Source organism: Rhamphochromis sp. 'chilingali' (assembly GCF_963969265.1).
Source record: "Rhamphochromis sp. 'chilingali' genome assembly, chromosome: 19".
In the NCBI taxonomy this organism is placed as follows: domain Eukaryota; kingdom Metazoa; phylum Chordata; class Actinopteri; order Cichliformes; family Cichlidae; genus Rhamphochromis; species Rhamphochromis sp. 'chilingali'.
The window spans coordinates 17157932-17179345 of NC_137946.1; the positions used below are offsets into that span (position 1 = coordinate 17157932).

Consider the following 21414-nt stretch of genomic DNA (forward strand, 5'->3'; position numbering starts at 1 on the left):
ATTTCATTATAACAGAATTTTGGCAAAAATGCAGGATGATACAGAAAGGAAATTATATGATTTTAAGAAGTATCTGTTCCCGTGAATTATGTTGAGAAACTGTAATAAACTCATTTTGACAAAGGTAAATTACAAATTTAGTGTTGAGGCACTAAGGCTATGCCCAATGGCTGATGTTAATTTTGGTTGGTACTGTGACTCCTGAGTTATGTATTTAAATATATTAAAACCTCATAGTTTTAAGAAATATGAAATATTGCTATGGATGTTATTGCTATGGGGTGAACTGTCACCCCATAGCAATAACATCCTGGGTTTGAATCCACCAACCAGCTGACGATCTTCTCTGGGGATTCTGGCCTCCTCCCACAATCTACAGACATGCTCATTAGGATAACTGGCAATAGATATGAATGGTTCTTTGTCTCCCTGTGATTAACCAACAGTGACCTGTCCTGGGTGTATCCTGCTTTTTGCACAGTTGGTATAGCCTGCTGCCCGCATGTAACCCCGAATTGGAGAGAAATGGAAAAAGATTAATGGATGGACAAACAGCCTTTTGCAAGCACTTAGTTTTACTGAAAGATAACAAAACATTTTCTTAAAGGATGCAAAAATCAAATATCTATGGTTTGCATTCAGTGTGAAAAATCACTTTCCTCTCCAGCAGCATTACCACATATTCAGTTCGTCACCATGGAAAACATATAGCTTAATATAAACATAAAGAGAGAGAAAAGCCCTTGAAAGACAGATTATATAATGTAATACGTATTGCGTCACATATTTCTAAAAGCCTCATACTAGACACTACAGCAGGTTTACCTTGAAAAAAGTCATAGTGGATCCATCCCTAACTGCACCATATTCAATCCTGGTCTGCTTTGCCAGGTCATCTGCTGAGTCGATGGGTGCGTCCATTCGTTCCACTGTGAGGAAGGCTGCCAAGTTGGCCGTATAGGATGAGATGATGATCAAGGTAAAAAACCACCAGATGCCACCAACTATACGTGTGGATAGAGCTTTAGGCATCAACTCTGAGCCTGGAAGCACGGAAAACAGAACCAAGGGGTTAAGAACGAGCACATGTGGTAAAGGTTTAAGAAAGGGAGAGTGAGAAACATGTTGATAATGCAGGAATCATTTTGTTAATATCAGAATAGTGAAACTAGAATAATAATAGGTGTTGTTTGCATGTTTAAAAGATGGGAGAAACCGATTTACATTGTTCTTAATCGCAATATTTTTTCTTAATCCTAATTGTGAGATTCACAGTAAATACAATGGTACACTTTAGAAGATCTGACAAAGGAAAGCTGAAAGTAAAGAAAATGTAGCAGCACATGTAAAAAGTAATGAAGTGCAACACCTAAGCACCAAAATAAGCAAAGTGCTTTATATTTTTATTTGAAGGAAATTGGGGAAAACATATTCAGATAACTGGAGAATACATTTGCCACTTTTAGGGTTTGAGGTTTGGATTCATCTGTGCTCGTTTTTTTATTCACTCTGAGTGAAAAGAATCCCTAAATGTGCTTCTAGAGAAGAACCCACAGCATCAAAAAGCTCATATGCAGAATACAGTGCGGAGAGTATAAAACCTGCCTGAGCTTGTTTTTTGATAAATGCTGAAAGGGAATCAGTGCAGCAGGAGACATGTAATTAAAGCTTTATCGGCAATCTGATTTACAGATAAGAAAATAAACCAACATTGAAATTTGCACGAATCCAAAATGAGCCCCACTTGCTCATCTCTTCATTTTCTGCCTTTCTAAAGAGCTAACAAATTACACACATAGCTTACTGATAGTTACACTTGGCTTGCACTCGGCTGATATTGTCAGTAGGTTTGCTGACCACTCAATCAGGCACGTCAGACTTTGCCTGCCCAAATCTCCTGCCTTTAGAGAGATAAAGTCCTTATGATGTGCAACATAATTCTTATAATAGGGTTTGGATGCAATTCATGTGAACTGGAGCCAGGATATATGGAAAGGGCATTCAAAGAAAATAGGAGGAAAATATTGATGTTTGGCATTAAACAGCTCACAGCCGAGCCGCTGTGCAGGGTTTTCATTTACTGTAGCTCTGCAGTAAGACCCCAGTTTTTGCTGCTTCTATTAGTAAAGTTTTAACTTTTTAAACAATAGCATTTTTGGTTTGTGTGTGCTTGTGTCCTAACCTGATAAATTTAAATCAAACATTTAACTGATGTTTCTTGTTATGTTCACCATCGTTGTGCTAACTGTCTGTCTGCTGTGTGCTGCTGGGTACATAGTGTACAAAGAGTGAGATCGAATCTGTCTGAGCTGAAAACCATATTTTAAAAAAGAATTTAAGAATGCACAAATATTTTTAGGTTATTATTTTTTGGGGGGAAAACAAAGCCACTGCAGAACTACCAAAAACTGCAGTGAAGGTTGTTTCCAAAGTGAGTCAATGATTATAGAGCCCCAAATGAATAATATCCAGGTGGCCTCCGATTTGATCTGACTGCAGGGACACACTAATAGCATAAAAATTTTAAAGCACACACATGTTGGTAAATGCACGTTTTGCCAGGTGTCTGAACAGAAACACGTTCTTCATGATTGTCAAAGACACCGTACATACCAAAGCATTTTGTTAATTTGACAGTCAACATACAATTTCATCAACCGACTATATAAAAATAGTTTACTTTGCCGCATCAGCGCTCCAACTCCAAACCAGAAACTGTTGAGTAAAGTGAAATTGTTCTGAATTAGAGTCGAGGACGGGTTGCACGGGTGTGGGTTGTACCACTCGTAAGGAGTAAACCTGCAAGACAACGACAGAAAGGAAGCGAGATTAAAAGAAGTACGGAACCAGTGTGCTGCAGGTAATCATAATTCAGTCATGGAGTTCACATTAAAACAGGCTTCCATTAGTGCTTCAGTGCAATCTGCACTTTCACAGAATGCAAAACACGTATTTTGAGTCTCACATTTTCATTGTCACTTACAGGTTGCAAGGTGCAACCAGCTGGCAGATTTCTTTTTCGTACTACCGTAGAAAAAGGTGGAGAGTTTGCAATTACTCCCAGCTACTTAACAGCCACAATCAAATCCACTCTGGCAGCTGATGGCTAAAAGCACACTCTCCGTTATTTCTGAGTAGCAGAAATTTGCTAAAATATAGTCGAGCCAAAACATCACAGCTGATTTGTGATTCTTGTCAGGCTCGCCCACTTTTTATTGTTCTAAAAAGCTCTGTGGTGGCATTCCTTAGTAACCAAAGAAGAGTGTGGCAGAGCTGAGCTGGGGCTTTGGACAGTTCATCACACCTCAGCTCGTCCCCTCAAGCATCAGTGCATCCTCTCACCTGGCAATCACAAAGAGGACGCAGCTGACCCCTGTGCAGGCCAGCAGCACGTACATCCAGATGTCCGGAGACAGGGGATTAAGAAATGAGAACACGCCTGGATTGGTGCCGTTAGGTTTCCGGTACAAGATACTGATGCCTAAGGTCATGAAGGGCTTGGAGAAGTCGATAACTTTCTCTCTGACATAGGTGATGGTTAAGGGAGCCACGGCAAGGTCTGCAACCTAAAAAACACCAAACAAAAGTAACCCACTGCAGGTGAAGTGAGCACTGTTCAAGGGCTCTCATCGGTGCATCAGTATTCACATGATGAATACACCTCGTTAAAAGATTTTCTTTACTTGAGAAAACTGTTAGAAAGCAATGTAATATTTATTTATAGCTCATAACTCTGGTCAGATAGCTTTGTTTTTGTTAGAAGCCTTGTTAATATAGTCAGAGGGAGCATTGATTTTTATCAAAGAAAGAAGCTTGTACTGGTCTTTAAACAAGGCCTGCAAACAGGCTTGAATGAAATCTGTGAATTCAACCGTGGAAAACGTTACTCTACTTTATTTCCCAATTTAATTTGAGGGGTTTACACTTTATCTAGTAACTCACATGGTCGATCAGCTCCCGGACCATCCCGTTCCACTCTCCTTTATCATTCTGGGCTCCATATTTCCCATCAGCCACCAGTCTGACTTCATACGTAAAACCCAAGATGTTTGAGAGCTCTTTCAAAAGGTCCAGACAGTAGCCTTCGTAGCGATCATTCCCAACCAGCTCCTTGTCTGACTTTCTCAACATCACGTAAGGATTTTCCTGTGTAAAACAAAACATTCATCTTTTTATGGTATATTCTTTATTCTGACCCTTTTTTATGCTTAGTATCCTAAATGAACTAGTTTTGTTATTTTAGCTTGTAGATCCTTTGCATGAGCACGTGCAAATTATTTTATGGACGGGATTAATAAAGAATCGGCTTCGCTCTGTGCTGACAAAACGAGACAAAAACTGTGCAGCCACATCTCCTAAACACCTCTTTCCGTCTTTGTATCCTTCTCCTTTTTCATTGCATTCCCATCTATTGTTCCCCCTATCTACATTAACCATATCTCACATGTGCTTCCCTTCTTCTTTCTATGCTGTCCTCTGTTTAACCTTCCTACTCACCAGTATTGTGGTGACAATGAGAGTCCTGTTAGCCAGAGAGTCTGTCACATTGTTATTCTTGTCTCGCCTGGACTCCTCCGTCAGGTTCATCCCCCTGTACGAGTTCCACACAGCAATCTGCAAAAGCAAACAGGGCTTCAGAATTATTGAACCACATTTGCTCCTTTGATCAAACACAGGATGTTACATTTGACACCTTCTGGAGTCTCTGTGTAAGACTGTTTTGCAGCGTATAGACCTTTACTTCTGTTTAAGCTTTAAACAATGCTGCGTTTTTATGATTAGCGATCACCTGTGCAGGAAAATAAGCTGACTGATTACTCCACTTATTTCAGAAAAATAAAGAATAACGAAGTTGATTTAATCTCCAGATCTTAATGGGAAAATAGAACTTGCTCTGACACACCGCATATTAATCATATTTTCTGATTCGCCGAACAGAAAAATGAAAAAGAAGTATAAAGGTTTAAAGACCTGACACTGCCTCCTTTTCAACTTTCTGCTTCATTCACTATTCTACAGCATTTTCCCTTTGCTGAGCTTTGCTCTGATGATTTTGGGCAAAGAGCTAAAAAATGTAATTTTATATACAGCAAATATGAAACTGAAGGAGCAGTTTGGACCAAACAGATTTTGAGTACAACAATTTCATTATGACAATTATTGGATCAGTTAGCACTCGTATTTGAGTAGCATCCAGTGATGTGCAAAAGTCTTGAGCCACCCCTCATTTCTTTGTATTTTGCAACCTAGATGCTTGACTTTTGAGCAGTTTTTTATAAAAGGTGGTCTTGAGGAATAGTTCTCCAGGCTTTCTGAGGGTCTTTTAAAGTTTCTTTGGACATTGGCTGCTTTTTCACTCATTTTCAGTGCAGTCCTTGTACCGGACTGTTTTTAGATAAATTATTTTTGTTGTTGGTTTATCCACTTAACACTGACCTATAAATCATTCAAGCATTAAAAATGACACCTAACTCAAGGGATGAACCAGGGTTGTGTATACACATAGCATACATGTGAGCAAAGAACCCAATTTAAATTATATCTTTAGACGCCATCAGCTTGTTGCAAAAACATACCATTTGTTTCCATTTCTTATGTTTAGCTACAAAAATGCTAAAGATAACACAGTTTGAAAGATATAAAATAGTATTTTTCCAACAACTTGATTCTCAAAAAGCTATCAGATGAAAAAGGAGAAGACAAAAGAAGATGTGGCAGACCGAGGAGCTTTCCACAGAAGATGAGCATTATTTCTTCCCTTAAATAATAGGAAAAGAAATCCAGCTAAGACCTGACACAGGACCTGAGAGATCCATCTGGGTCCCCATTTGATCCATATATTGTTCATTTTCCAGCATGACAATGATTCATGCTGAGAGATGAAGCCATGCCGTAAAATCAAAACTGGATAGAAAAACACACAATGGAGCACTATCGGTTATGGATTGGCCTCCCCAGAGCCCGGACCTCAACATTATTAAAGCAGTGTGGGATCATGTTGACAGAGAACAGAATAAAGTGCAGCATCCAAGGAACTCTGAATATCTATAATGGAGCCTGGAGAACTATTCCTTAAGACTACTTCAAAAAATTACAAAAGCGCTTTCCTAAGAGAGTTCAGGCTGCGTGTTTAAGAATAAAGGTGGTCGTATCAAGAATTGATTTTTAAGTTTGGGAGAACTATAAAAACGCTGGTCCTGTTTTATTTCCATGTTTGAACATGTTTCAATACAAAGAACATAAAGGAATGTGGGATGGATCAAGACCTTTGCACAGTACTGAATATGTTACTGAAATACATCCTTTACTTTAACCTGAAATAACTGCTGCTGACAGCAAAAGGGAAGCCCAGTTTAAATATATAAATATATAATACTGAATAGTAGAACTACAGTGCAAACGTGTTACAACAATACCATCCAGTAACTGCTAAACAATTTATTTTTCTCCATGTTGTCATTTTAACAATGAGCTGAAACAATTAGTTGACTAGCAGCATGACAAAAAAGTCATTTTTAATTAAAATGAACAATTATGCTTCATCTCAGATAAAAAAAACAAAAACAATAAGAATTGTTGGGATTTTTTTTTGTCTTTTTTATTTATGTGATCATGAAATTAAATGATGAAAAGCATTACATGAAAAGACATCTGAGGATATTACGCTGGGCTTTGGGAAATTATTTTTGCATTAATTTGGATTTATTACATTTCTGACCATTTTTTTCTAATAACTACAAAAAAATAATATCAAAACCAAACATTAATTTTAAAAAAATTCAGTTAGTAAACTTAAATAAGTAGTGGAGAAAGGGAAATTACACCAGCAGTCAAGAGAAAAAGAAGGGTAGATAGGGTTGGGAGGAAGAGAGGACAACATGGTGAATGAGATTGTCTTAATCATCAGACCAGGCGGCATAATCCAGACAGTTATCAGATTAGAACAGATGTCTGGCAGCTGGATTTTTTTTAACCTTTCAACTCCCTTTGCTTTAGCAAAGGTCATGACAGGTCTGGAATGAAGCTAAGAACATTAAATTATTAGGCCTTATTGTTAATAGAACTAAAGTAAGTGCCAGATAAGCTTTTCTCCTCTGGCGAGTCATTCTGTGAACAAAAATGTGCCTTTTAGTATTTTTATTCAGAAACAATGCCCTCTCCATTCATTCACTGCCTAAGAGGATGAAGAGAAGTGAACGCATCAGTACCTCTCATTAAACTGAGCTCTGCAGAAGGTACAGTCTTATGTTTACAATTTATTTTTCTGAAAATGGCTGGGTGGGATTACCTATTCCAAAAGATGAAATGCTTTTCACTCTTCATTACACTCTGTCTTATTCTGTTAACCAAGTCCGACTGATGGAAAATGTGTTCACTTATAACCTCGCTAAAAGCACTCCATATCTCCACCGAGTTACTTTTTGCAAGGGACCATAAATCTGTCTTATCTGTGGACACTGCAGATGAGGAACACTGTGAGTGGGGATGGATTGAATTAATTGCATTGTCCTCAATCTCCAAGATAATTTGTCAGAGTGAGAATATTAAAGATGTGGAGAGTATTTTGGTCTAAAATTGTTTGGTCTTGCATCATTTAGCTTGCGTTACATGCTGTTGTAGAGGGCTGCTTCTCCTCTGTCGAATATCAACAGTATGATTGCACAGTTTGAAGTTTAGGTAAAAGAGCAATCGAGCCAAGTCAATGAAATTAATCCTAAAATATAGCCTAGGACATCCGTACCGCATGCAGCCAGCATCTTTAAAACCCCCGAGTCATGGATTTTCTGTGTATAGCCTTGCAATTTTATCGTGTACACCAGAGGAGCTCCCAACAACTAAGTGTGCTATAAAAACTGACATGAATTGGCTCATATATGCTGTGAGGAAAATGTTATCTGTGAATCCTAACGCTCATCCTCATCCAGAACCAAATCAGAGTGGAAAACCGTTACCACAGACTTAGTAAGCCAGGCCAAGAAAGCTGAGGAGAAAAAAAAATATATTTTCAGGAAGTCAACAACTTTAAAAAAAAAAATACTTTTTTTTCCTCAAGAGACTTTCACTTTGTTTTGTCTCATCATCCTCTTCAGAGTGTATTTAACACTCCAGTGCCCAAGAACTAACACAACTGCAACGGACTGATAATTCATTTTTTATTACCATAAAGCCAGGCAATTTATGTGATGTGCTTACTATATAGTGGCATTTCCTCTGAGGTGAGGCTTTTGAGGACTTGAAGGTATTGAATGGAATTAAAATTACAAATAAATCAGAGCTTTTGCAAACTGACAGTTCCTGCCTGCCTACATACCTGTCTGACAACTGAGACAGACGCAGGTGCTATGAATGAATCGAACATTCACTCTTTCAATCATCAAAGCATTGCTTTTGCATAATTGCTGTTAAAATTTAATTTAATTTAAACTAGAAAGGAATCTGAATGGAGTTATGAAGTTGATTTGCTGTATAATCAGTGCACCAGAGGGTGTTATAACTCTGCTCTTTGTGCCAATCAAAGGCCAGGAAAGTAAATCTACTCCTTTTATAGATTTAAAGTTTTTAAACTTGAGATGGGGTGTTGCTTATGCTTATCAGATTCTTTTTGGTACAAATAAATCTAAAGGTATTTGGACAATGGCACATTTTTGTGTTTTCGCCTCTGTAGAGCACCACAGGGAGTGCAGACTTTGAGCTTCAATTCAAGAAGTTTAACCAAAGTGTTGCATTAGCTGTTTAGGAATTACAGCCATTTTTATACATTGTGTCCCATGTTCAGAAACTGAAACCTAATTGGACAAATGACAACCCAGTCTCATGACCAGGTGAGGTCTGTTCCCTCATTGTTCCATGACAAGTTAAAAATCTAGAGTTGATTCAAAGTGCTTCACTTGTATTTGGTAACTGGTCACTTGAACTCTCAATATGAGGTCCAAAGATGTGTTAATGCAAGTGAAGTGAAGGAGTCCATCATTTGGCTGAAAAAACATTGCAAACATAGCAAAAACTTAACGAGTGGTCAAATTAACAACCTGGTATATTCTTAAAAAGAAGGCACTGACAAGCTACACCAAAAGCCCCGAAAGACCACCGAAGACTACTAAAGTGGATCATAGCATAAATCTTTCCAAGATTAAGAAAATCCCTTCACAACATCAAACCAAGTCAAAAACACCCTAAAAGCGGGTAGGTATAACATTACATACACGGGCTTTACAAAAAGGTGCAAACCATCTATGACACTCAAGAGCAAGATGACCAGATTAGGCTTTGCAAGAAAACATCTAAAGGGGCCTGCACAGCTGTGAAACTAATTATTTGGACAAATAAAACAAAGATGTATTTATACCAGAATGATGGGAAGAGAAAAATAGCTTCCCGCTACTGCCAAGTGCTTGCTCATAGGGGATGATATAATTATTGGCATTTCTTTCGTTTAAATATTGTAGGGTCTTTACAATATAAAGCTCCTTGAGCAGCTGTTGTTGTGAATTGGGCCTATAGAAATAAAGCTGAATTGAATTCTAGATTTTAGGCAATTGTTGATTGCAAATGATTTTCATCCAGATGTTAGAAACAACCTTTATATTTACAGTTATGTTGGTTTGTTCAATTATATTTAATCTTTCTAAAATGAAGGGACTATGTATAAAAACAGTTTTAATCACTAAATTTTTAATTCAATATTTTTGTTAAACCTCTTGAATTAAAGCTTAAAGTTTGCACTTTGAATATGTGATTTAGAGTCCTCTTTAGTGGTGTTCAGAAGAAAAATTTCAGTAAATATCATTTTTCAAAAACATGTGGCCCTTATTGAGTGTAACCTGCATGATTTCCATTAAAGTACGTATGAAGGCAATCTAATAGCGAAGCAAATTATAGCTTAGTAGCTGACAGAGAGCTATTTTTATATATTTGCTTACGTCTTTCCTGCCATCAAAGAATGTGAAATTGCAGCACTTACTTCCTAATCCTAATGGAGGTACAGCTATATGCATTTAAACAAAGTAAATTTGTACTTTTTTTCCTGAAAGTTTTGACGAGTGTCAAAGCAATGCCTGCACCCAAACAGGGGAAAAACTGAAACGTCAAACACATGGCATTGCTGCACACAAAATCAGTGAAGAAAGACAAAGTTGACAAGGCAGGGAGCAGCAAGGTGCACGGCATGTAGAGTGAGAGTAGGGCAAACAAGAAGAGGGGGCAAACAACAAAGGCTTCCACCAAACAAGGCACTGGCACAAACCTCGATCCACCTTTTCGTGAGGCGGCTTCCGCCCTCCACAACACCCTTTAGGAATTGTGATGAGAGCAACGTGAAGCACAGACAGCGTGGAAATTAATAATCAGTTAGTGCAGCATTATTAATATTCATGGCTGGACAATCTAAAACAGCTAGTAAGTGTGTTTTAAAAGGATGTAAGTACAGAAAACTAAATGACTAATCAGCTCTCGCTCTCGCTCTGTCTCTCATATACACAAACACAAACACATGCCCTAATGGAACGAATAAGCCAGTGCGAAAGCAGCATGAGAGCGTTGTAATTGGCTGTTCCAGGCCTCTGTGCTCACCCTGGCAATGCCGTCCTCTTTGAGGCTGATGATGTCCAAATCAAAGTCTCTCCTCAGGCCATCTGTCTTGTTAAGAACAATGTGCCCTGTCAGTCCATCCCACTGTGCCTACAAAAAGGGGAGAGAGAGAGATTTACAGAGAATTGGAAGACCATCTGAGTTCCTCGTCTATCCAGACCTTTGGAAGTCGGACTCTAGAACAGGCTGCTTGCAGGAGAAGTGAAGGAGGTCCATGCAAGAAGAGAGGAAGCTTGAAGGCTCACGGGATCACAACAAGTGAAGATCAACAGGTTGTGTAGTCTCAATACGCATGAAAGCTTTTGTTTAAAATAGCCAAAGCAATTATATGCATACATTTTTTTTCTCGCTTAATCAAATAAAACCAAAAATATTTTACCTTTTTCTGAATATACTTCCTATTGGATGATTCCCTTTGCTTTGCATGTATACCATTCTTTTCTTGTTTGTCCTGATTATTGACAGACTGTGATGGAGGTACATCTGGCACCTCTTTTTTATTAGAGAAGAGAACAAATATAAACCCTATAGCACTTCAAATTGAAATGTTAATGGACTGTTCCTTTTTATTTCACAAACATTAAAAATAATTGCACCACATGCAACCATATAATGTGTCGCCTTTTTAGGAACTGTCTGCGAGTCTGTCTTGCAGATCACGTCAAGTGCTGAGATATTTTTAGGGCTGTCTATTAGGAACAACAGGTTTATGATCTACCCACAGATTTGTTCAATCATGGGACTGTAAGAACTGCTCCAAAAGCTTCAGCTTGTGTTTCTAGCAGTAGTTGATGGTGGAGTCTGAGGTCTGTGTTAGATCATTGTCCTTTCAGACAGCCTTGTTTTCATTTCACTTTCTTCACCGACTACACATTTGCATCCAGAATTTACTCAGATTTAGTGGAATCCCTTCTTCCCTCTATCTCTTGTTAAAGACTAGTAGTTAAACATATGCCATTTTATGACCAGTAGTCAATGTAGTAAATTAGCTTAACAGCTGCAGGCCATATATTATCCTTTAGTTCTAATGGTGTGCTGTGTATGTAGTTTAGTCTCTATTATACTCTTGAATAAAAGAAACATAATCATTTGTAGTTCATTAGACAAAATGTGCATTACTCTGTATCCTTGATCAGCTGTGAATGTCTGACACTGTTTTCCTGAGAATGTTTTATTGCTGAATCATGTGAAGAAGGCCATAAGAGGGAGACTAGGTGTCTGGGCAGAAGAGATAAAACCACATTCTTTACCCCCCCTTCCAGTTTCACACAGAAAGACAGGGAGGCAAGGTCAGGAGCCAGGCTCACTAAGAATTAGAAAACATGTGAAGATGCAGCTTTTATGACAAAGAGGGGGGCTGGGATTAGCTATAAAAGTCTGTGAAAGTTGCCACCATTTTGAGACATGCTGTCGAACCTCTGCAGGCATCTCTCCCGTCCGGACATTGTAATGCTCTTATTGTGAATTGTACCGAAATAAATGATTGTTGATTGAGCATATATACACCGAGTATTGTCCTTCCTTCAGCCCAAAGATTCAAAGAACTGCGTGTTTTCAACACTCTGCACTGTTTCCTGTGCCTCAGGCTGCCTCACAACCCCAAAGCATAATATTTTTGTCCTTCTGACAAATTCTTCTCCCCTTTGTTTTTTCACAAACCTACTTTTGTTGATTGTGGCCAAAGAGCTCACTTTTGACTCCATCTATCCAAAGCATTTGTCTGCAAAACCACCCCGGCTTACATACGATTTTGTGACATTCTGTGGCAACAGTCATCCCCTGACTTTTGCCGTTTCTAATCTGTCTGCAGATTTCATGCACATTTAACAAAAAACTCTTTTTTAACATCTGTTTGGGGCCAAAATCCACAAAATGTGCATTTTTCTCTGATCTACCCAAACCTTTGCTCTAACTGCGTACTAAAAATACAAACTAAGTTAAAGTAAGTTCACTCCACCTTTTACTTATTTATAATGAGAAAAACTGAATACAATCTTTTGATGCATGCCAGAAGTGTAATTTGCTAGCATCATTCAAAGAAATTCAACAAAAAACACACAACTGTAGAAACGGACATGTCTAAAACATTTAAAGTGTGCAATGTGGCTCTTTGTTCTGTGTTTCCTGATTAAAGCTGACTAAGAAAAAAAGTGTTCAGACATGTCAAATAGAAATATGCTCATTTGATCCACAGAAACACACACAATCGCCAGAGGAGAGTGATAACATTTTGGTTAAAGTGCCCAGGATTTGATTTCTGTCACTGAAATAAAAACTGTGTCCTCATATTCTGTGCTCTCTTGTCAGCAGTGCTTTTTAATTGAGTGTAGTGAGAGAAATATCACTATTGGATTTTTCCCCCCGAAAAGGCTATTATCAAGTGATGAATAGCACATGAGGACAGATGCTTCAAAAAATGAGCAGTGGAAAACAAAATGAAAAGCTGAAGAGGAGAGCCACTAAGATGCTGGGAAAAAAAAGAAAAGATAAAGAAAAAGTGTGAGAGAAGGAAGACGGGGGGCATGAAGAGGAAAATATGAGTGAGGCGCCTGAATGATAATGTTCCTTCTCCGTGGCAGGCAACGGTCCTCTGCTGGATTTAAGACTTAAGAGATCAAAACACTCGTGCATCAAAGGCCTCATTTCTGTCTGTAGGCATCAAGTCTGACTGTTGGGCTGAGCCGCACGCTTTAAACTTATAAGTACATAAATACCGTGTATTTTCATGTTGCGAGCTTTCAGAGGCAAAGCGCGGACTGTCAGAAGGGACCTATAAAATATATCAGAAGAAATGATCTGACACCCAGTTTTGGTAAATTTTTATGTTTGCATCTGAGGCATCTGTTACAAACATGCATCAAAAATGCATCGTGTTTAGGCTAAAGGCAATTGAAGCTCCTTAAGCCATGCTGCTGATCTTGCATGTTTTTCTAAGTTCCCAATAACTTATCTAACACTGACCTCTTTAAAAAGGTTCATGAAGCGCGGACCAAAGCGCCAAGGCTTGTGGCGGTGACACTGCAGGGAGCTGACGGTCATCTGAGTGGCCCGCTGGGACGCGACAGCAACCATGTACACGGCATCATACATCAAAGCTGCGTCTGTCTGTAGAGGATGCAGTGAGAGAAAGTTGCTTTTTTGTGTAATAAAATTGCACTTAAATGTCAGTTGTAAACAGCTAAATTATGAAACCAAGAGAGCAGGTTTTGCAGATAAAAATGCTCTAAAAACTCTAAAAGTTCCTCTGGGAAAATGTGCAAAACATATAATGTTTGGCTATAACGATGAAATGAATATAACTGAGAAAATCAGCATTTCAATTCTTACTAAGCTTACAAAAGCATTACATGTTAGCTCATACTTTTTTGTTTGCAACTGTATGATGCAGCTTATAGAACAGATGTGGCTTTTTGCAGGTGCAGGTGTTTGTTATGTAAAATAACAGCAGCTTACGGTCATGACTCCATCCATCAGACCACTTTCTTGTTTGGGACCCTGAAGTCTTTCCATGGCCCACCTGTCCATTGTAGATGCGACCCAAGGGTCATCAATGTTCAGCAGTCTAAAACCAGTCATGTTGACCCCGCTATAGCGGTATGGCTCGAGATCCAAGGCATATAAATCCTGCAAGAGATGCAAGATGAAGGTAAAGGTGCAAGATGGCAGGAAGGATGTGCTGTTATGTACAAATGTAAGGACTGGTTCAAGGTGTAACCAGTAAATTTAAAAAGCCAGTTAAAGGAAAAATGAATACGCAGATCTTTATTTTACTTATTTGCCTACTATCGCCTTAAAAAACTATAATAAAACTTCAGCTGTGCATTTTTCTAACTCACCAAAGTTGTAAAGAAAAAATGGTAGTACTCTGTCATCATTCCCATTGATGAAAGCTGCAACAAAGGAAAAAATAAAGTAAGAAAAAGAAACTGCCAAAAAATTATTTTTTTTTAATATCATGATTTCTCCAGTGCTGCAGCTAATGTAGGAGCTTGATAACAAAGTAATTTGGCAGGTCATTTCTCTCTTGCACAGCACGTCAAATATATCATGCATTTTCTTTAAGAGTATTCATCAAATTTATCAGTCTTTAGGTATGAATTAAATAGCTGAATTCCCCGAAGCTGAATAAAAAGGACAATGAAAGTTTTTCTAAGTTTCTGTTTCTGTAAGATTGACACCAAAACCTATCTGGATAAAAAAAAAGAAACAAATTGATTATTACTTAATAATAGACAATGGATACAGAAACAACACAAGCAAATAATACAAATGTAGTGTGAGAAACCCAGCAAGTACCAGGACAGCAGAAATGGGTTGTTATTAAATATGCAAGACGATCTCAGCTCTCTGTATGTAGGAATCAGTGCACGGGGCACCGTCCCGTCCCCTGTCCCCCAAAAGATAAATAAATGTGGTGTAAAATCCGTGGTCTAAACAAATAAACTACTGAAATGAATCTTAGATAAAGTACTGCACAGACCTGCTTAAGGAGCTCAGCAGCCATGCGGTAGGAGCAATCAAAAAGAATAAAAAACTCTTTGTCTTTCTTCAGTTCCTTAAGCAGCGGTCGAGCATCCTGGTTACCCGGCGTCAGCTGGCGGATCTTGATCTTCAAGTTGAACTTTGCTGGCGCTTTGATCAATTCTTGCATCCGCATCAGACCTTTTAAAAAAAGTTTAAAACAGTAAATTATACTTTCCCCCTCATTAATTCTAATTGTTACTTCCTTCTTGTGGTCAGATACAAAACATACACTACATCATTTTAGCTTCTCCCCAGACTGATCGCTATTCTGTTACATAAGCTGGACGCACGCCTTGCTTTCCTGTAGCCTGAACGTGTACATGCACAATAGAGTGTAAATGCGCAGGTGTGTGTTTATGTGACATTTCAGGAAGAATAAATCTTTGTAAAATCTATAAGCTATGACATTTTAGCAACAGAATTTCATATTCTCTGTGTTGTGGGCAGTTGCTGTTTATGGGAAACCGCAGGATGTGGAGGCTATCAGTGTTGTGGTCTGGATGTCTGCAGTTGGAAGTCAGAGGGCAGGAACATTGGCAGCTGTCTGATATGAGGCCCTGGTGCCCTGTCACAGATTGGGTTCACTGGCCAACGCGATGGAGGTGACTTTGTAAGACAGAATTTTATTTTGTAATTACGACCATGACATATGAATATGTTGCCAGGTCCAGAAAACGCCAGCTAGCTCCTTTGACCTCTTATCCCTCTCAGTTCTTCACTTTAAATGCCATGCCATTTTAAGGTTGACAACCAGCCTTACAGGAGGAAATAAAATCAAAGATAAAATGCTGTCTTCAGTCAAATATTATTAAAACACTGAACTTGAAACTTAAAACGATGTTTTTTTGTTTTTAAACAAATATCTATATTCATATTTTACAGCTGGATGATAAATGTTTATAGCACTTCTGGTTATTGTCACGTGGTGTAAAAGTTATTTTTCAAAGTCATAATGGAAATAAGATATTGTGAGCGATTAATCACTGAGGTGCAGTCAAGCAGAAACGTCCAGGGCAAAAAAAAAATAAACAAATTACATAAAATACATGCACACATACATAACTCATGGCCCAAGCTCCAAATACTAAAATACTGCAGTTACTCAAACGGACACTTGCAGGTGTTTCCATTAGCAAGGACCATTATGGCAGAATTATAAATATTCATAGTCAGGTGCATACAGGAGTTTTGGTCACTAAAGTTATTTGAAAAGCAGTTTTTTTTCTTTTCTTCAAACTCACCAATTATATAAAGTATTTGTATCATATATCAGTATTAGGGAGTGGCTGCAATGACTTAGCACACTTAGTCTCTGCTAATTTGAGTCACTGAACAGTGTAGGTTAGGTTTTTGAGGGTTTTTTGGCTTTTGGCTTGAAAGAATTAGGTGATGATGTCCAAAAAGAGAAAACTGAGAATTTAAAATGGGACTTTGTGCAGCAACAGGTAACATCACAATGACTGTGGCTGTTGTTAGCTCAGTAGAATTGGCTAATCTTCTTCTTGAGCATACTGATTTATTGCATACAGATAAACTGAAAAATAGTGAAATAGCTTTGACAAATTCACTTAATCCAAAACCACCTGACTGTATCTTAAAAGTGCTCTCTTTGACCTTCTTCACATTTGAATCCTTGAAGTAATGTATTAATCAAGTGCTTGTGAATCAATTTTAAAAGCTACAACAGCTAACAGAGCCTACCTGTGCTGTCCTCATAGACCACCGTTAGCTTCCTCCATTTGAAGAACGTGACTACATCCAGGATGGCCCTGGCAATAGCGGTGTACTCCGGATACAGGTTGATGAAAAAGGTGTCTTTGTTGTCCACCGATGGATGTTTCCATCGTGTTTGTATGTGAGGGACTTCCAGAGCATTGCAGATAGATTGAACAGCACTAACCGAGGAGCTGTGAGAGGGGCCAAACACAGCAACCACCCCAAGAGCGAGCTGGTCACACACTAGTGGAAAAAAACAGAACAGCAGAAAAGCAGCTGGATGGATTTGATTGTTGCAATCAGATGATTCTTGATTACAGGTGAAGACTGTTAATGTGCTTCCAAATTCAAGTGTTAAACTGGTTATGTAATTTAAAGGGATAGCATTAGACTTTGATTTAAAAAGTAAGTTGTCTTCCAGCTACAGGACAGAATTATAGCTTGCTATTATTTTCATTGTGATCACAAGTAAATTGTCAAAAAAACATGTCCGTCTTAACCAGATTCTTAACCAGAAGCTAGTGGTTCTTTATGTGCTTGATAAATACTGAATCTACCAGTAACATTTCATTTTTGGATTTTGCGGAAAACGTATGCATTTAAACTAGTTAAAGTCAGCGTTTTAGACTTTAACTCCCTACCTCTCCTGGAAGCCTCAAAGCCATCAAAGAGGTTGATCCTCTGAATGTCGTAGGTAAGAGTGGTGTTGGGCATCAGGGTCTTGTTGCGGTTTATGTTGTTAACAGCAAACTTGAAGGCCAGCTCGTCCGTACTCACTAACTCGCTCTCTCGGGTCTCAAAAATCCCACCTGAACATTGAGACAGACGAGAAGGTTAAAAAGAAATCATTTGTGTTGAGATCAGGAGACAGCTGCAAAAGACCGCACCTAGTGCATACGTGTTCTGCACCAAACCACTTTTACTGCACTGAGTTTCACTTTATTTTACTTGATCAAACATAGGAAACCACCACCAGAAGACCAAACATCATGACCTCAGTCAGCAGCTGAAGTGAATTAAAGTCAAGATGTGCTTTGTTCTCGGTAACAGCTTCATTAAAGATGTTATATAGATGAGATGCAACGCCAGTAGGACTAGAAAAAACAATTTTGGCATTATAAGCACTTAATAACATTATCATCACAATATTATCAGCTTTTCAAGCTGTTAAAAATGTTAATAAGTCATTAATATTCATCCAGTCTTGGTAGTAGAAGATAATAGGATAATAATAATAATAGTAATAATAATAATAATGAATGGACTAAGTCTAAATAGTAAAACACAAATTGACAAGCAAAAGTATTTTTATTCTGTGTAAATAATCATTCTGTACATACGATAATTTTTAATCGTACAACTGTTTATAACTTGCATAGTTAACATTTCTGTATAGTTTTTCATATTTATATCCTGTTCATAGCCTGTACATACTTATAGTTATAGAATATTCATAACATACTTCATACCGTGTACATTATAACATACCATAATAGACCCATTTCTGTAATATACTTACATACCTATATTATTGCTAATATATATTGTAATATATCTATATCACTTCTGGATGGATGCAAACTGCATTTCGTTGCTCTGTACCTGTGCATGTGCAATGACAATAAAGTTGAATTCTATTCTATTCTATTCTAAAAAGTTATGAATGGAAACATTATTAACAGTTAACAATGACAGAACATTTTAAGAGATAAATGTGCCATGTCAAAATATAAGGAGATGATATTAAAGTAGACAAAACATAGACTTCTTTTCCTTAATAGATGGTATAGACAGGTTGAAGTCCTATACTTGTTGTAAAAATCAACAACAAGACAACAACAACAACAACAACAACAACAACACAGCCTCTTCACAATTACACCATCTATTCTCTGCTTTCTGCATTAATGGTGGTCACATTTTACTATCTCTGAGTCATAAAAACGCTGTAAATCCATTATGCGCACAGTTAAAGTTTCACTGCCTTCAGCCTGAGTTTTCTACAAGCAGAGAAGGAAATTGAAATTGCCATGGTCGCATGATAATGATGATGAATATTAAGAGCTTGAGGTAAATAATCGAAAGTTTGTGACCGGCCATAAAAGACATTCTGAACTTATTGCTTCTCACACAGGAAGGATGGTTCGTATAAGTACTTGTTCTTCCACTCTCACTTTTACACTGCAGAGACCCAAAGCTGCATGTAACGTCGTAGGAACAATGCTGTTCAGACAGAAATTGCCCTTAAACTCCTCGTCAACATCCAATGATCTGGGTGAATTCAAAGGGCAGATGAAATGAAAGTATAATTACTTCCACTGTGTGAAAGGGCAAGAAATAAAAAAGGCTATGGAGTTCCTGAGATGAGTCAAGGCATCGCAGTCAGGAAAAGCAGAAGTAACTGTTAGTCTTTTAGTAGGTTTTTTCACTTTTACCAATTCAGTTTTATTTATATAGCATCAAACCACAACAACAGTTGTCTCGATGCGTTTTATATTGTAAGGTAAAGACTCTACAATAATACAAAGAAAAGCCCAATGACCTGTAATAATACAAAGATAACCAGGATAATTTTCTGCGACTGCAGATGCAGTTTCTTGATTTAAAACACGTTCTATTATCTATATATTGAATTATTGGCCCGGTCCTAAAACAAAATGAAATTTAAAAAACATTGTAACATTTTTAGGGCAATTTATTTATTTCTACAAATTTATTGGTTTTCAAATGCAAGTTAATGGGTTTGCATGTCTTAAAATAAACAGTACTGTAACATGTGAATAATATTACCCTGTGGATCAAGGATTTTGTATCACTGATCAATAGGCTGTCACGCTTCACAATACAGCTCACCACATTGTGTGTGGTGTTGGTCAAGGCCAAGCAGATAATGAGCTTAGCTCCAAGGATGGTGTTCAACAACAGCCTGAGATAAAATAAGGAGTGGGCAGATTTCACTACATCCACAAAATCACATTAAATTATAGCTGAGATGTTGTAAAGATATTTGAATTTTTATGATATTAATGCTGATATGGTGACAGGCAGCATACAGAAGAGAAGCAATACCTTAAATAATTCAATTCAGCTTTATTTATATGACACCAAATCACAACAGCAGTTGTCTGCTGTATGGTTTATATTGTAAGGTAAAGACTCTACAATAATACAGAGAAAAGCCCAATCATCAAAGATTCTTTGAGCAAGCACTTGGCGATAGTGGGAAAGAAAAACTCCCTTTTAAAAGGAATAAACTTTCAGCAGAACCAGGCTCAGGGACGAGAAGCCACGTGCCACAACCAGTTGGGAGTGATGATAGAGAGACAGGACAAAAGACACACTGTGGAAGAGAGACAGAGATAAATAATAACTAAAGATGACTGTAAATGAAGAGTGGTGTGTAAGAACAAGAAACACTCAGTGCACCAAGCAACCGGATATTCTTGTAAGTTTTTTTTAAAAGTGGTCTTGAGCAACACTTTTCCGGGCTTTCTGGATATCTTTTAAAGTTTTGTTTTGGTCATTGGTTGATTTTTCACCAGTTTTCTGTCCATTCCTTGTACCTGACCATTTTCAGAGGATTCTCCCTTCTTTTCTTTTTAAGCCACTTAAGACTGACCTATGAAAGAAACCTAATCTAACCAAAGTGACGAACCAGTGTTGTGTCTGCACATTACAGACATTTTATTGTTCAAGCAACAATTTTACATTTTAACTGGTATATTTATGTTACTAGCAGCCTTTCACAAAATCTTATTAGCAACAACTTTGTTGTCATTCAAACAAACTACCAATGTAGTAAAAACGTACTTACACACAGTATAACACTGTCAGTCATGAACTGGCCTCCATCATCTTGATAGAGAATGGAAAAAGGGCAGCAAACATCCAAAAGAAGAGCTTTGGACTATACATGCATTTCATAACAAATTGCTGCACCTATTTCCCATTTTCCTAGCAAAACATAAAGAAATGAGGGATCGCTCAAGACTTTTACACCATACTGTACAAAAAATATCAAAGTTCCGAGCAGCAAAAAGGCAGAAAAGAGTCAAACAACTGAATAATACTCTGGTAAAAACATACAAATTATCAAGCTGTGCTTTATCACTTCAATTTGTACAAATCCTCAAAAAAGAAAGAGCAAAAAGAAAAAGTTTGGCTTTATGGGATGTAGCTGCGAACATTTCTGAAAGCATATTATTAATTATTATAATTATGTCATCTCAATCTCAGTGAAATGGACTTTAAAAGTAGAAAAAACTAATTTCTTCACAAGTCGTTATGTTTTTTGGATTTCAAAAACGGTGTTATTGGTGCATTCAGTTATAAATGCAACACAAAGGCTTTTCAAATCCAAGTGAACAATGGTATTCACTGGGTCTGCATTGGTTCAATGCCCACTCCAGGATTATAAGAAATGACTTATCTGTAAAACCACAGTTAGCATTCTGTGCATGCTTAATGAATATTAATTTGAGCACAAACACCACAGATTCCCACGCACCCGCATAAAATTCACAGTCACATTTAAACAGGTCAGCTATTGTTTGTTTCCCCCTGCTGCATAATGGGGTTAAAAAAATA

General features: G+C 37.7%; 1 protein-coding gene across 2 annotated transcripts in view; it reads right to left on the reverse strand.

Annotated features, from left to right (window-relative positions):
• The window catches only part of grik1a (glutamate receptor, ionotropic, kainate 1a), a 36787-nt gene that overhangs the window by 7848 nt on the left and 7525 nt on the right, over positions 1–21414 (reverse strand). For both annotated transcript variants that reach the window (XM_080866104.1, XM_080866105.1), the window contains exons 2-13: positions 17469–17636; positions 16813–17070; positions 15068–15249; positions 14424–14477; positions 14041–14211; positions 13549–13692; positions 10570–10677; positions 4498–4614; positions 3943–4146; positions 3343–3566; positions 2681–2799; positions 826–1043 (exon numbers count right to left, since the gene is read on the reverse strand). In XM_080866104.1, the coding sequence (XP_080722230.1) occupies positions 826–1043; positions 2681–2799; positions 3343–3566; positions 3943–4146; positions 4498–4614; positions 10570–10677; positions 13549–13692; positions 14041–14211; positions 14424–14477; positions 15068–15249; positions 16813–17070; positions 17469–17636 (1967 nt within the window). The remainder of the gene's footprint in view (positions 1–825; positions 1044–2680; positions 2800–3342; positions 3567–3942; positions 4147–4497; positions 4615–10569; positions 10678–13548; positions 13693–14040; positions 14212–14423; positions 14478–15067; positions 15250–16812; positions 17071–17468; positions 17637–21414) is intronic.